Raw genomic sequence first — 16,252 nt, 5'->3', positions numbered from 1 at the left:
GACCCACATGTCTGGTATATCCGGGGTCATGGAAGGCACACAGTGTCTGGCCACTTCAAGACAGGAGCTGCTAATGACCTTCCTGCTGGCTGTGTTGGAGCTTTGGGCAGGTCATTTAACCTTTCTTGATTTTCCACATCACCAAAATGGTAATCAAATACACCTTCAAAAGTGCATTCTCAGAGACATAAATTGCTACGCATCAAAATTCAAACTGTTTCTCCTCTAGCTAAGAAGTAGTTTCAAGCTAATTATGTCTCTTATTTTTTCTTCTTTTTTTTTTTCCTTTTTTTTTTCCAGTTGGAGTGCCTCAAGCTCATTGCATCTCAGAAATTCACAGACAAGCGCATTGGGTATTTAGGTGCCATGTTGCTGCTGGATGAGAGACAGGATGTCCATCTTCTTATGACCAATTGCATCAAGAAGTAAGGGTACCACCTCTCTCTCCATCAACACATGCTTTGAGGTTTCAGGATCAGAAAGTATACTTTTGATAGAAGTATTTTGAGTCCTTTAGGTTTTTGCCCTTGTGTTAGAAAATGGATATCTTAAAATTGTTGTGTACTGTTGAGTAATAAGGCTATTGTAGTAGTGCGCTGCATTGGGCCATCCTGTCTAGTTTCTTTAGTGGAAAGAATGTAAAATCACATTAGTTTGGAAGAGGCATATGTAGGAAGCAACACATGTCATATGTGTGTTTGCTTGCTTCTGCTGACAAGCACTGAAGAGTTGTTAAGGAACAAGGCTGTGTATCTTGCTTTCTTTGTAAGGTTTCCCTAATGGTCCTGAAGAATGGTTTTCATTGGAAGCAAGGCAGCAGCTTAGGATGTGCTGTCTGCTTGTCCTTTTGCTGAAATCAGACAAGAGAGGATGGGAATTATTTATTTATTTTTTTAATACGTATTTTCTCTCAGCAAAGCAGTGGTAAACTGGGACTTTCCTGCATCACAGTTTAGTGAATGATGATGATTAGTGTGTTTTCTTTTCAAGATGGATTGGAGCAGGTGTGGAACAGCTGAGTTCTGGTTGACTTACCCAAAGGTTGTGTGTGGTGTATCTGTTTTTATTATTATTTACTTCAGTGCATAAGCCTCTCAGATATTAGCAAGTAAAACATTGATCTTTAATTAGACTGTGGCCTCAAAGTGCTTTGAAAGAAACTTGATGAAATCGTGAGCCTGAGGATCTGTTAACTTTGGACCTTGTGTCCAGGAGATGGGATTTTTGTCTAAAGATCTTTTATTAAAATGCCATACATGTCAGGTGCTTCCATTAGACCAGGCTGCAGGTTAATACCTCTTTTGATTGTTTATGCTAGAGTGAATTTGGTAAGGGTGCAGTGAGTTTGAACTGGAAATGGGTCAGACTGAAGCTGAGCAAAAATAGTGGACAGCTTCCCACCATCTCCCTGGGTTGTATATTGCTTTCTCCTTTGGCTTCTATATCTACTGTTTTGTCTTGCTTTTATTTAGACTGTAAGGATTTGATTTATGGCATTGTTTTTCACTATTTTGTAGCAAGACCCAGACTTTTGAGATAAAAGGAAAGCAAACTCTTGAAGCATGTACTTGTGATACACACAGCTGTATATAGCTGCCAAAAAATTGTTAAAGGAAGGAAACAAAATTCCAATTCAGTAGCATGTACTACCTGTTCCTTCATCTGCATGTTGCCATAACTGCTTGATGTTACAACCAGGATACTGTCTTTCCATTCTGCACCTCCTGTGTGTTTGGTTACCAACCACTCCTTTCCCCAGCTCTTCCATCTTAGGGTCCCCAGCCCCGCCTTGCCTCCCAAGGAGGCTCCCCAGGAGCAGTATTTTTTACTTTCTTCGGCATTGCATGCTGGGTGCTGCGGCAAGGTTAGTACCAAACACAAAGGGAAAATGGTGTAGAAATCAATTTTAAAGGCTGTTGGGATTGCCATGTAGAAGCTATGTTGTCTTGTGCTTATTGTGACATTGGTAGCTAGCCTCACGAATAGTATCTCCTGTTAGGTTGCTTTTACTGATCACTTTTCACAGCTTCCTTAGGCCTATGAATAGGAAAAATTGCTAAATAAAATTCCTGTATGGATTGTTTTCAAGGTGTGTGAGTGGTGGGATTTATGGTTTTTCGTCAGGATAGAAGATACTTTTACATAGATTTTTCTATACTGTTTGGTTTGTAAATGGAGAAGCTGAAGCCTGTCATAAAACATCTTTAAACTGTGGGACAGCCCATGGTGTCACTGCAGATCTGTACTTCTCATGCAAGTTCCAAAACTAAGACCGTTTTTAATGTAATTCTGTATGGTCTTCCCTTTTCTGAGCTCAATCCCTGGATACCCTGACAGTTCAACCTGATAGTTGATCCAAGTATTTTATCTTTTTAATTGAGGATTCTAAGTAGAATTAGTAGCAAACCATGTGGTACATGCACTCAGAGCTTCCATTGCTCCCAAGCTGTGCTCCCGCACAGCTGCCAATCCAGAAAGTCCCCACGTGTGCAGCTGGTTAGATGACTCTATGTAGAGATACCTTTTTTTGTGTGTTCAGCTTCTCTGTGTGCGTGCTGATGGACTTTTTTTTTCTTCTCCTTTACAGTGACCTTAATCACAGCACGCAGTATGTGCAGGGGCTGGCACTTTGTACTCTCGGCTGCATGGGCTCCTCAGAAATGTGCAGAGACCTTGCAGGAGAGGTGGAAAAGCTCCTCAAAACTTCCAATTCCTATCTAAGGAAGAAGGTACTTCAGGAAACTTTTGAATACTTTGTTATGGATTAAAAGGCAAGATTGATTAAATACCTTGCTAATATCTGGAATACTAGATGACTCAGATCACACTGGGTGAATACCAGTGTGCAAGACAGAGTTCAAAACTCCGTCTCTTGATAGGAGGAATGTGTGTAAACCTCTAAAAGATAAGCCTCCAATTGGCAAGGCAGTTGCTTCTGTTTTTGTACTCCTGTAAGGTTATTGGTGATAATGTGAACACTTGCCCCCTCAAGGACGTTAGCCTCAAAATTCTGGTCATCAATTTTATTTATCTTCTCAGATAAGTCCAGAGAAACTTTGATTATTAGCAGTGCTGGCTGGTATCTGAAGATTTAAACCTATTTGGTGTCTTCTGTTGATGATGGTGACAGTATGAGAGCTAGAAGGGTTAAGGTCTTGAAATAAGCAAACACTTAGCAAGTGTGCCGTAGCATTGGCACAATGTGATCACCCCTGTTCTTTCAGATTTATTTATTGATAAGTCTTGAGGAGAGTGTGGAGCAGTGAGATTTAGGAAGATATGCATCGTTACTTCTTTGTCTAATACTGCATCTAGAGAGAGATTGGAGAGAAGGCAATGCTAAGAAATCTTGCTATGTTCTGGAAAGAGGCACTTGATTCTCAAGCATAGGTGCAAGGAATGGTGTTGCTTATTAGCTTCCAATACATTATCGCCTTCCTAGCAACAGGAAGACAAGCTGAAGTAGCCCTGTTAAATGCAGAGTTGCTTTGTGAATAATAGCACTTCTGATGTGAACAAAGTAAAAATGAACCATTGCTAGTGGGAATATTAGTTCGTAGTTCAGTGTTCCCCCAGTTTTATTGAACTCTCTTCTGCGATGCTGTTTAGTAACATTTGTAATAGAGATGGAAAATGGTGCTATAAACTTCGCAGGCCTTTGTTTAACATGAAGAATGTTATAGTGCCCACTGTGCTAGACGTTCTCAGAACAGGTAGTTGTTGCAGTGTGTACTAACAGGTGTGTTTTTCCTGTCCAGGCAGCACTGTGCGCTGTTCATGTCATCAGAAAGGTGCCTGAACTTATGGAGATGTTCCTGCCAGCCACCAAAAACTTGCTGAATGAGAAGAACCATGGTAATAGCTGACTTAGCAAGGCTAGGCCATTCTCTAAAGGATGGTGTAGTTGCTACCTAAGCCTTTTGTTTGGAGGGAACTTCAGAGGTGTATTTGCATGATTTGTTTCTTTCCATTTCTATGCAGTGAAAGCAAATGTAATTCAGAAGGAAGGGGGTGTGTATGACTCTGCTGTCAACAGGACTTTAGCATGGCATAGGTGACAAAATGAGCTCTTTCACTGTGTTTAGATACATTTCAGAGTGGGTGAAATGGGAAAGTTTATGATTTTTATCCAGTACACTACCTAAAGCGACTCTAAGGCAGTGACTTTTTTAGGTTTGGAGGGGTTTTGTTTTTTTTAGATGGAGTTCTGAGACCTTCTGAGGAAGGTCACATAAGGTCATCTAGGCTACACAAATCAGAAGAGAAAATCAGGAAGCCTGAAGAACTTGACACCCACAATGCAATTAATACATCCTGTCCTTCTGGAGTCTTATGTTTGTATAGAATCATAGAATGGTTGGATTTAGAAGAGACCTTAAAAGTCAGTAGCCCAAATATGACTGTTACTGTCAGTTTAGTATTTGAGTTTCTGCAGACCAAATCCAATTTCTCTCGTCCTTTGACCTTTAGTTGCAGCTTTAAGACATGAGCAAAATTCTGTCTGCTTTCCATTGAACACAGCTGCAAGCACAAATATCTGCAGTGGTAGATGTGATACATTGAATTCAGGAATATTTTTCTGGTGATTTCCTGTTGTTTTCTTGTGATCTTTATCAAATGTCTGGAGCCAGTGGAATGATGTTAAATGGACATACATTTTTCTTTCCTCTCTTCCTTCACCTTTAGGTGTTCTTCACACATCAGTTGTCCTTCTCACAGAGATGTGTGAGAGAAGCCCAGACATGCTTGCACATTTTAGGAAGGTACGTGTGAACTGGTAATATTGCGGAGTTAATATTCACGGCCTTGTAATAAAATCCTTAAAATTGTTTCGGTGAAGGATTTAATTATACTGTCTGTTATCTAAATTTTTAAAAAAACAAAAACTAAATTAAAAAAAAAACATTAATTGTGGGGGAATTCTGTATGTATCTAGGCCTAATCCCCTTCAGTAAGTGGTTAAGTTAGAAAACATCCATTTCAAGATTATGCAGTATAAAACTCATTCAAGAGCTAGATTTAAAATTGTCTTTAATGGCCCCTTAAGTTTTTCTCCACTACTTGTATCTAACTGCACAGAAACACTTGGAATCACACATGAAATAAACATAGAGACAATGAAAAACTGAAGCTTATACCAACAACTGCTTAAGCTTATACCTTAACAACAGCCACACAGTTGTATAAACTCAGTTCAAAAATACCCATCTTAGTTATATTTGCACAGATAACTCATGCCTGGTGCGTGCTGCGCTGCACAATTTTCCATTTGCATTTAAGGGTTTGAGAATCAATGTCAGTCTTCTTCCTCTGTTAGGAATGTTTGCTTCCCACCACCCTCCTGGCTTCCTTATGCTGTCAGTTATAATTTGCTGAGAGTATTATTGCTGTATGAAAGAGTACCTATAGAAGGGCATCTGAAAATTGCCTTAATTGTCATTTTAAATTCTTGGTCAAAGAAGGAGAAGTAGAATAAAGATGGTAGAACAGAACAGGCCATTTGCTCCTCTGAAAAGTCTTAAAGGTGTTTGTTTATTTGCATGCCCAATTTACTTTCTTCCTTGACTTGTCTATGTCATTAGGGATTTTAAACTGTGCATCCTTCGGTGCATTTTAGCATTTTAGTATGTATGTTCCCTTGCCTTGATTGTAAATGTCAAAACAGGAAAAAAGTTGGATGAGGTTCATTTGTCAGGTACCATCCCTGCTACTAATTGCTCAGTTAACATGATAGTTGTGGGAAAAGAGAGAAGAGCCGAGTCCACAGAATTTAGTTACTAGGTATGTTCTTTCTAGCTATTTCTTGTAGTTATGCTGTGAATGGTATAACATTGACCTGTCCCTAATGCTTGCTTTGTCTGTTTTGTCCCTTTTGTCTGTTTGGAATCCTGCTGAGTTAGAATGAAAAGGTAAGAGTTAATTCTTCTAGATGGTGCATGTTTGCCTTGAATCTGTAGATGTTTGTCCCTTGTGAGGCAGTGCCTCTTAATGACACAGTTGTGATTGATGCAACATGCTAGATCATCTGTACTTGTCTAATGCTCTTTGTGTGCTGGTCTTGTCACTAAACCTCGACACCCATGGCAGCCGTGAATCTCAGCTGTGGCTTTCTGTGAACATCAGCCTGCTTTCCTCAAGTTCTCCCTCATTTGAGGAATACTTTAGGGAGTTGTTTATTTTGATTTTTTTTTTGGTTCTTTTTTTGTGCCTGTGCAAGTTATAGCCCTGGGCTTTCTTCTTATCAGAAACTGGGCTTTGTGTTTTGCCTGAAATACGGGGCAACTTTGGGTGATTCCCAAAAGGGAGCAGGACAGACAGTTATTTAGCTGCCTGTAAAGGTTTTCTGTGCTGCGAAGAGTTACCCAGTCCAGCTGCAGTGCTGATATGCTTCATGGGTGTAATTTGTACTCAGAAGATTGTGGGGGTGGCCCTCAACTGATCTCCATGTTTTCCCTTTGTTTGTTATGTCCTCGGTCCCAATAACTCTTGCATGTTGGAAGGCAAAGAAAACATTAATCAGGGTTCCAGGAATGCTCCACTTGTCTGTTATTGTGTCTGGAGGGAAGATGTTGTGGCACCCTTCAGTTTCCTCTTTAAGGCAGATATAGGAAATTCAGGATTCATTTTGTTTGTGTGTTTTGTGAAATTCACGTTTTCAGAGGAGTGTCGCTGTTGAGCAGCTAGCAGAGTAATGAAGGCACCAGTTCTCAGTGGCAAGAAGGAATGACCTTTATTGTTTTGATTTCATCACATATATAGAGTTCTCAAAAGTCACCCAGATTGGTCAGTCAGAAGCCTTCCCCCAGGCCTGATTGGCCAGGCCTGCACTGTCCAAGTTCTGGGACACTGTTCCAACAACGTCCAAACTTTATCTTTATTTATAAAACACAAGAAAATTTCTCATGGGAAAACCTGTGCTAGCCACAGAGGAGTGTGTAATTCCTGAAAGCAAAGGTAGGAAGAAAAAGAGGTGATGGGGAAACCAGGCTGGTTTTCTTCTTGCACGGTACCACAAATGCAGATTTACTATTTTAAAGATACAATGTGGTGCTCTGGTCCCATCTTAACTGTTACTAGTTGTGTCTTAGCTAAGCTATAGGCATTCATACAGCATCAGCTCTATGTGTGCAGGTTAAGCTCTGTGGAAGAATCCAGAGACTGACTTGCTTTCAAATACAAGATTTGTTCTTGGATGTGTGCTTCAAAGCTGGGATGGGGGAAACAACAATACCCTCAAATAGCACAACTCTCTTCTTCACAGCTTGTTCCCCAATTAGTTCGTATTCTGAAGAACCTTATCATGTCTGGATACTCACCAGAGCATGATGTGTCTGGGATCAGTGACCCCTTTTTGCAGGTAAGAACTGATGGAAACAGTGACTGATAGCTTTAATTCAAGGACTGTGTTCTGAGCCTTAGGTGTGATGAGTTGGTTACCTCCACACCTCTGTTGATTTTAAGATTTTTTTTTTTCTGTCTTCCTTTGAGCTGATTGTGCAAATAATCTTTGTCTGCCCTAGTGAAAGACACCTGCCGCCTTAGTTTAACCAGCAGTTGTAGTGCCTTATCACATTACATGACAAAAGAGAGAAGCAGAATATATTGGTCTTGGAAGGCTGTGCCTGGTAGTGATGGGACTCTGAACAGTTCTGGCTAGTGGGAAGAACGTAAGCACAGCAGAAGCCTGTTTTTGTTGATAAAGTTCTTACCTGGGATAAGCATTTTGCTTAAGAATGGAAATTACTAGCTTGTTTTGCTTTTTTGCCACTTTGACCCCATGTCAAACACTGCCATCCAGGATTTTCTTTGCTTTATTTTTTCAAATAGGTACGAATCCTGCGGTTACTAAGAATTTTAGGGAGAAACGATGATGATTCTAGTGAAGCAATGAATGATATACTTGCACAGGTGAGGCCTGCAAGGTTTAAACTTAAAGTGGTTTAAACTTCCTCTTAGTTTCTTAATAATTTGGATTCAGCATCGCTGCGGAGGATACAGCTTCTTGCCATGCTGAGTGAAATTTTGTTGAAAGAGATGCATGTTCAAAAATGTGATGCTGTTTTCTGGGGGTTGGTTACTTTCACTGCCTGTTCTGCAGAGCAGCACAAAGGGGGCCTATTTGAATTTGTTGGAGTTTTTATTTTGTTTCCTTTCTCCAGGTTGCCACTAATACAGAAACAAGTAAAAATGTGGGAAATGCCATTCTCTATGAAACTGTGCTGACTATTATGGACATAAAATCTGAGAGTGGCCTGAGAGTAAGTTGCCTTTGCTATGGCTTTAGTTTTTTTCCTAGGATTGTATTAGAGTAATTCTTGTGGAGGATGTGAAGCAAGGTTGTTTCACCAAAACATAGCTCTGCAGCTGACTCTAGATAAGACTGTGGCCTTTTCAGAGAAGGTGCTTCTTTGGAGGGAGGGAGGATGTTTGTGGTTTTTTTTTTTAATAACAAAAATTAAAAGGCAAAATTTCCTGCAGATTGCATGTACTGAGTGCAAGTGAGAGCCTGCAATGTCTCTCGTAGCTTTTCCTCTGCTTAGGCAGCTTCTAGAGTTCTTTTTGGCTAAGAACTGCAGTGCTAGTTTTGACATGTTGCCTTTGAAGTCCTCTTGAAATGAGGAAGATGACCAGCAGCCCTTCTAGATTACTGATCTTTCCTAACTCTTTCTGCAGGTCTTAGCCATTAACATCCTAGGCCGTTTCTTATTAAACAACGACAAAAATATTAGGTAAGTTGTACAAAGTGTGTTCTGACAACACCCAATTTAAAATGTGTGAGAAGCAATTACACAAAGATGATGCTGAAGTAGAGCTTTCCAGGAGACCATGTGGGGTTAGTGTGGCTGCTGAGCTTGCTTCTTTCTTGGTTCATTCTTTTCTCCATGCAAATCTTAACTGTGACCCTGCCCTTCTTAGTTGATAAGCTTGAGTGTATAATCTATTTATCAACATGTGATTTCTTAATCTTCTGTCTTGTCCCAAGTGGTCTGCAGTGCTATTTAAATCAGAGTTGGCATTGGAGATCTGATAAATTAGGCAAAGACTGATTTTTCTAATTGTGTGCTGGTGGCAACAAGGGAGTTCAATTGTGCTCTGGTCACTATTAATCAGAACGTGGAATTGCTGAAACTGCTAGAATTGAATTCCATCTCTAGGCAGTTGGATAGCAAACCATGATATGGGTTGCAGACTCTAGCCTTGGGAATTGGCTCATGCTAGTTTGAATGTAAGATCTGCAGAGGTGCTTGGGACAGGTGCTTGTCTGGGCAGTGGAGTGTTGTTAGGTGTGTTACAGTTTGGTGTGGTAACTTGCCTGTGAAGATAGGCCAGGTAAGTCCCCTGTATTATTTGCCTTCATTACTAAGTACAAGAGAATTCTGTTCTGTTGCAAAATTAGACTAAGTCTGGGGCAAGGGGAGAGTCTGTACATAGAAATTAAACGGCTGCTGTCAGCTGCTGATTGCCTTATGTCCTTATCGCATTATCGCAGATATGTAGCTTTGACGTCATTGTTGAAAACTGTTCAGACAGACCATAATGCAGTACAGCGGCACCGAAGCACCATTGTGGACTGCCTGAAGGATCTGGATGTCTCCATTAAAAGGTATTCAAATTATGAGTGAAATAAACTCTTGAGGTTGACAGTCTGTGGAAGGGTGAGCTGGGCATAGGGGAAAATGACAATAATCCTGGGGAACTGTAAGTGAGACTAGTATGAAGGTATAATAAGGTTCATAATTCAAAGCAAATAATGAAGATGTGCACCCACCTTCTTTGGTTACATTTCCTGGGGAAAAAAATAAATTCTGTTCGCCTGAATTTTTCCAAAATTCAGTATCGGTGGAGATCAGACTTGTGTGCTTTCAGCAAGATGGAAAGCCTCTGTGCCCTATGATCGTGATCAAACCTACTCTGATGTGCTTCATGTTGTTTTTCTTTCCCAGATGAGCAGGCAGTGCCATGTTGTCTTGAAGCAGTGTTACATCATCCAAATAATGTGTTCCACATTAGATATTTAGGGAGTGGCAAAATTCAGTCATAACTTGATTGTTCAAACAATTTGCTTACAAACCACATCCTTTTATCATTCTTGGTTTTCATTTGTCATTTAAATAGTGGTGTGTTTCTGCTTCTCTGGGCAATAGGAAAGCTTGCTACCTTACTTCTCATTACAGAAATACTTTTTTTCTTGTACTCAGTCCTAATTTCTTCTTGTTTCTTGTCATTACTTCAGTTATGTTCCTTTTATTTATTGATAGTAACTTTCTCCTGTTTCTGACACTCATGGAAATGCTTGAACTGTTTGATGTCACCTTTGCCCAGCCTATGTGGACGGCTGCTCTTCTAAACTGAGTCTTTTCAGCTGGTGAATTCCTTGTTCTTTCTTCCAGAACTCTCCTCCTCATTATTGTTTCTGTTACTGAGTTACAGAGAAAGGTCTGAGCTCAGTGCAGCATTACAGCATGCAGTGATGGGGACAGTGGAACTTCTCCTGTTGCATTTTGTAGAATCTGTCTGCTACAGGCCAGAATTTCATTGAGCACTCATCACATCATGAATGTACCCTCGGAATTGTTCAACCTCTTTTTTTCCATCTACTCAAACTGATATACTGTAGATACTTGTTCTGATAGGCATTCTTCAAACTTTGCCCATCTTTGAATCAGATCTAGCTTTTTTTAACAGCACTGCTCAGACTAATATGTGTACAAAATTAAAGAAATTTGATTTGTCTTTCTTCCGAAACTTATTTTTAACTGCTATGTAATGGGTATCACGTAATCTATTTTTACAGTCACAATCTATCCCAAACCACAAATTTGTATCTTAAATGCTGAACAAGTCAGGCTGCTGTTTCTGTTTGGTGTCAGAGCCAACATGGCACTAGGTTGTGGAACAGCAAAGCCTCATCTAGGTTTTGAGTAGAAGGCAATGAAAACATTTGATTGGTTTCCTGCTAGGAAAACACAGGTATGCTACTAACAACTGAGCTTCGTGTCTGAGTGCTGTTGGAGGATGAAGCCTTTGAGTGATCCATCAGCAGAGCACGATGTTGCCATGCTGACACTCGTGCTGCTGACAATGCACTGTCTTCATTGAAGCATTATAGTGACTGGATATATGTCAGAGTCCCCAGGTAGCAAGCTTCAAGGACTTGAGGGAAAGACGTGATACCTGGTTTTGGTTATCTGAAGCATGGCCTCTGCTCATTGGCTTGTAACTGGTGCAGTGTATCTTTGGTCCATGTAGTAAAATTCTGAATGGCTTTGCCATTCAATTCAAGTCTTTTTTGTCTGCTTGGTTTGATCAAACTACATGATTAAGAGCTTCATGACAAAGGAAACATGTAATATGACAGAAGGTAAGCAATATGTGCTGAGATAAATGCCTGGTATTAAGACTACAGTGTACTCCTGTGCAGCTTACAGTATTGATATATCTGCTATAGTGACTGAAATTTTAAACATAAACATGGAAAACATGTGACCCAGTAGGGTCAGATGTAAGGAGTTGGGAACTAGCTGAAGATGGAAACAATTCTAGTGATGGTATAGGTCATGAACTAGACACAGATTTAAATGTTAAAAGGTAACAATTTAGTTAGGTATTTCCACCCTAATTCTGAATATCTCTGTATCTTCTCAGTCCCTGGGTATTAGCTGGGTAAAGAGCAAAGAAATGCATTTACAATTCACCATTCTGTAAAAATCCTTACTATGATAACTAGGAAGATGTTGAGAAGCAGTGCTGTCTAAATGTTCTCAGATTCTTGAGAGCAAATAGCATGTGCCCAATGTAATTTTAGAAATCAGTCAGGGTTGTTTAGTGAGCCTGTTTTAATGCATTTTAATACAACTGTTGCAAAGTTGTGCAGAAATCAATCACATTTGAAGTTAGTAGACTTCATCCAAAAAATGTCACAAGAATGAGAGGCCTGTGCTAGAATCAACTACAGCAGCTTCAAGCAGAAGGGCCAGAGAGTAGCCTCTGAGCCTCAATGTGCACAAAAAGGAATATCAAGGAGCTAATACTCTGACTGGTTGTGGTGTCAGCATGTCTGTAGTGAGGAAGAATAAACAGAACACCAGGGTAGCTTTGGTTTCTAGAAATCTTATGTAGTCTATCCAACAGGATACAGTAAAGCATCTCAGTTAATATTTTAAATCTCTTCTGTGTTTGAACCTCTAATATTTGGAATTGGAAATGAGTCTCTTCTGGATTCCTGAAGCTGGAGAAGGTGTGTTGAGGCATAGTTAACTTGTTGAAGTCATGTGTCAGAAATGACCTGCATTCTGATTACAAGCACTTGGACAGGCAGACTTTAATCCTTATGGACTCTGGTTTTTAGAAGATACTGCTAGCCTTAAGCTATCCTTAACATATGGATAGATGTTCCTACAACACCCTATAGCCTCACTCCCCTTCAATTTTTTGGAGAGTGGATGTTTATTGTCTGCCTGTGAACAAGGAAGCAGTGGTACATTTAATGTGGAGGGCTGTTCTCACAGGATTAATAAGTATTGCTCTCTTCTTAATTAAAGGGTAACTGCTTTTTTTTTTTTTTTTTTTTTTGTAGCTGGACTTGAGGTTTTTTCCTTCCTTTGCTAGGTGAAGTTACTTGCTTGGTTTTCTGTCTCTTGCCCTAGGCGCGCAATGGAACTGAGTTTTGCTCTTGTTAATGGGAACAATGTCCGTGGAATGATGAAGGAGTTACTGTATTTCCTAGATTCCTGTGAACCAGAGTTCAAGGCAGACTGTGCATCTGGAATATTTCTTGCAGCTGAAAAGTATGGAGTCACTTTACTTGCTAATAATTTTTGGTACTTCCTCCGGATTGTGAGCACCTTGTGTGTTGTTTCTCCCCCTCCTTGCTCCCAGGAGAGAATGTGTTGATTCATCTCTGTTCATATCTGTGTGTGGTTTGTCAGTTGTAGCCCTCCCTGAGTATTGGTGTCCCTCCTCATGAAGCAGTGGGCCAGGAAGTGACTGAAAGGGGAGGCTCTGATGGTGGGTTTCTTTCTGATGTTGAAGACTGGCAGTTATCGCTCTAACTTGTTTTCTTAATTTTGTCAGATATGCTCCTTCCAAGCGCTGGCACATAGACACAATTATGAGAGTCTTAACAACGGTAAGTGAAATTATCTCTCTTGGGTGACTACGTAAAATTTTCTTAATTCTGTAGGAAGTTACCATCAAGTTAGAGATGATTCTTAAGGCTGGCAGATAACAAATGCTAAAATACGTAGAGGGAGTATACTTATGATAGTCACATTTGCTGAGTTTACATATTTCTGACTAGCTGTGTTGGATCACTGAGTGGTTTTTTAGAAGAATTGTACTATTTCAGAAACATACAAGGGTAACAGTGTGCAACAGAGTGTTTCTACTGCAGTAATCACATTTGTTTCTAAGGACAACTCTGGTAGTGATTCCAATATACAGTGCTTTCAGAGGAGAGTGAATGCAGCCTTAAGTGACTTGCATAGAGAAAGGGGGTGAAGGAGTTTATTGGAATTATTCCAAGTTGAGTTTATCAAAACTTGTTAATGAAACTGTATCAACAGCCTTCTAGTTCTTTGGGTTTAATTATTACTCTTTATCTACATGAGTTTATCTATAAACATCACAGCTGAGCTGAAACTGGAGTAGTGTTTTGGAAACCGAGGGAAGAGATCTTGGTAATTTGGGTAGGCAGTGTGTTCTCTCAGGCAAAGGAGTGGGAAGAGATTTATCAGTATGAGTGTTCAATTTTGAGAAGTTCATCAAGAAGTAAGTCTGGCTGGTGTGCTATTTTGTCACCCTGAAACAGAGAAAAGTATATTCGTCTGAACTGAGAATTAATTTCCATTGGAAGGTTGGCTGTGAGAATTGCTCTCAGATTACTTTCTTCAATGAAGTAATTGAGTTTTTGTCTGCTAGAGAAACCACTTACAAAGTTGTGTTAATTCCTGCACTCCATCCTCTTGCAGTTTCAGGGTATCTATAGTGTGGATTTCTTTGACTATAGTTTTGTTTGTTGGTAAGTGTGCTGTCCTGTACTTCTGCCCCCCTGAGCTTGCTCAAAATCAGCCATAAAACACTCATGGATGAGAAGGTTGGTTTTTATTTCCATGCACAACAGTATTTTTGTGAAGGTTATCACAGTTGCTGAGTGTTACTGAGAAGGTTCATAGTATCACCTAACAATTGTTATTGCAGGCAGGAAGTTATGTTCGTGATGATGCTGTTCCGAATCTGATCCAGTTAATAACTAATAGTGTGGAGATGCATGCGTACACTGTGCAGAGACTCTACAAAGCCATCCTTGGGGACTACTCTCAGGTAAAACCAAATGTGGCCAGCTTCAGTTTCCTTGTTGTACTGCAATAATTATGCATCTTTACTAAGTATCTCAAGGTAAGCCAACATCACCTTATATGGCTCCAAGGGAGAGATTACTGAGCAGGCATGTCTTCTATAAGTTCATGTTCATTTTAGTTTCTCCAATTCTCTTACAGAAATCTTGATCAAATCAGATATTCCTCTTTCCTCTGCTGTGCAAGGCTACGCTTGCTCTTGGAAATGGGGATGGTTTAATTTATCATACAGGCATCCATTTAGCTCTGACGCTTCTCTGGTTTTTCTTCCAACAGCAACCCCTGGTACAAGTGGCCTCCTGGTGCATAGGAGAGTATGGAGATCTTCTAGTGTCCGGTCAGTGTGAAGAGGAGGAGCCAATACAGGTATAGACTGGGAAGAAGAGCAACTGTACACCTGGCTCAGGCTGGACCCACTTGATGCTAGCTATGTGAACGGAGTGCTGTCAGCAGTTCCCTAGCACCGATGTCCATGATGGTAATGGACCCTGGACAGGAATCTCCTTCCCCTGCTGCAGGCATGGGCTATGTAAACACTGGCTCTGTGGAGTGCTGCTACAAGAGTGGTGTGGTTTCAGTGCTAACTGGCTTGGAAGGAATCTGCTAGGGTCTTAGCTGTGTATTTCAGTGATAAAGAGGCTCTTCAATATGTGGAACAGGAATTGTTTTTAAAACTCATACCATGAGATTTCCACCTGGATGCATGTCTTACACTCTGAACATAATGCTATAGGCTCAGAGTTGCAGAGGAGGTGCCAGAGGCAGGTTTTTACACTATGCTCTGGGAAAGCTTGCTGTAAGCTTCTCTCTGTCTTAGCCTGACCTCTCTGTACCTTTTCAGGTAACAGAGGATGAAGTTCTTGATATTTTAGAAAGCGTCTTGATATCTAATATGTCTGCATCTGTGACACGAGGCTATGCTCTCACTGCCATCATGAAGCTTTCCACAAGGTTCACCTGCACTGTCAAGTGAGTTCTTATTGGTGGTATACTGCACAGGACTTTGTTCAAATAACTGACATCAGTTGTCTTCGTAAGGAGTATTCCTTGAACGTGTTCTGCTTTCATGGTTTACAAGAGTCATCCTGTTATTTGTTGGCTTTTACAAGTCCTCCTTTGCTCACAGAGGGGAAGATGTCTGCTGTGTGTACTGTTTTCTCTATGGATGCCCTCTGCTGTGTGGGGACTTAATCCATATTGTTGTTTCTTGAAAACTCATGGGGAAGAGAAGTCCTTACTTTCAGTGGACTGTTCTTACCGGTTCCTTTTTCAGGTGATGGAGAGAAAAGTACCCTTGTTTCCTATTGGAGGCTTCTCAGTGTGGGTAGTTGAGCTTTTTTTATGCTATACCCTAAGGTGGTGAATTAATTACCTGCTAATGCTGTTGTGAAGGGACAGTTCAGATATGGATGTTGCATGGATACTGCACAGACAGCTGTTTTACACGAGTTACGTGGGACTCCTGTTGAACAGAGACTAGGTAGCATCTTCAGGATATGTGCTAATCCCTTGCTTATTGCTGCTAATTTTGTGGTGTGTTTGTTTTCCCTTTCCCACAACAGTCGCATTAAGAAGGTAGTTTCCATCTATGGCAGCAGCATTGATGTGGAGCTACAGCAGAGAGCTGTGGAATATAATGCACTTTTCAAGAAATATGATCACATGAGGTAAGGGCTGATGAGTTTTGGTGTTTGAAAAGGATCATTCTCTGCTCTGATCTCCTGTCGATGACACTTGGTATGAGAGTTTTGGTGATTTTTGGTAGGGTTACAGAGGAACTAGAATCCCTCCCCCTTCTACAGGGTTAGTGAATGTTTTAAGGACATAATATATTCTGTGATACTGTTCTGTGATCAGAGGCTTTCTCTGCCAAAACATTTGTCCTGGTTTGAGCT

General features: G+C 40.5%; 1 protein-coding gene and 1 non-coding gene across 3 annotated transcripts in view; both read left to right on the top strand.

Annotated features, from left to right (window-relative positions):
- The window catches only part of AP1G1 (adaptor related protein complex 1 subunit gamma 1), a 35,954-nt gene that overhangs the window by 13,181 nt on the left and 6,521 nt on the right, over nucleotides 1-16,252 (top strand). For both annotated transcript variants that reach the window (XM_085071238.1, XM_085071237.1), the window contains exons 3-17: nucleotides 301-425; nucleotides 2,588-2,729; nucleotides 3,759-3,855; nucleotides 4,687-4,763; nucleotides 7,262-7,357; nucleotides 7,828-7,908; nucleotides 8,160-8,258; nucleotides 8,674-8,729; nucleotides 9,491-9,604; nucleotides 12,648-12,788; nucleotides 13,075-13,129; nucleotides 14,200-14,322; nucleotides 14,634-14,723; nucleotides 15,199-15,326; nucleotides 15,920-16,024. In XM_085071238.1, coding sequence (XP_084927364.1) covers nucleotides 301-425; nucleotides 2,588-2,729; nucleotides 3,759-3,855; nucleotides 4,687-4,763; nucleotides 7,262-7,357; nucleotides 7,828-7,908; nucleotides 8,160-8,258; nucleotides 8,674-8,729; nucleotides 9,491-9,604; nucleotides 12,648-12,788; nucleotides 13,075-13,129; nucleotides 14,200-14,322; nucleotides 14,634-14,723; nucleotides 15,199-15,326; nucleotides 15,920-16,024 — 1,529 coding nt within the window. The remainder of the gene's footprint in view (nucleotides 1-300; nucleotides 426-2,587; nucleotides 2,730-3,758; nucleotides 3,856-4,686; nucleotides 4,764-7,261; nucleotides 7,358-7,827; nucleotides 7,909-8,159; nucleotides 8,259-8,673; nucleotides 8,730-9,490; nucleotides 9,605-12,647; nucleotides 12,789-13,074; nucleotides 13,130-14,199; nucleotides 14,323-14,633; nucleotides 14,724-15,198; nucleotides 15,327-15,919; nucleotides 16,025-16,252) is intronic.
- Nucleotides 11,003-11,089, top strand: LOC146431957 (small nucleolar RNA SNORD71). The gene has a single exon (XR_014854616.1). It is a non-coding gene; the product is annotated as a small nucleolar RNA SNORD71 (small nucleolar RNA).

Source organism: Lichenostomus cassidix, chromosome 11 (assembly GCF_008360975.1).
Source record: "Lichenostomus cassidix isolate B80296 chromosome 11, HeHo_3.0, whole genome shotgun sequence".
Classification (NCBI taxonomy): Eukaryota; Metazoa; Chordata; class Aves; order Passeriformes; family Meliphagidae; genus Lichenostomus; species Lichenostomus cassidix.
The sequence above is the reverse complement of the archived record's forward strand: the minus strand, read 5'-3'. Positions and strand labels throughout refer to the sequence as shown.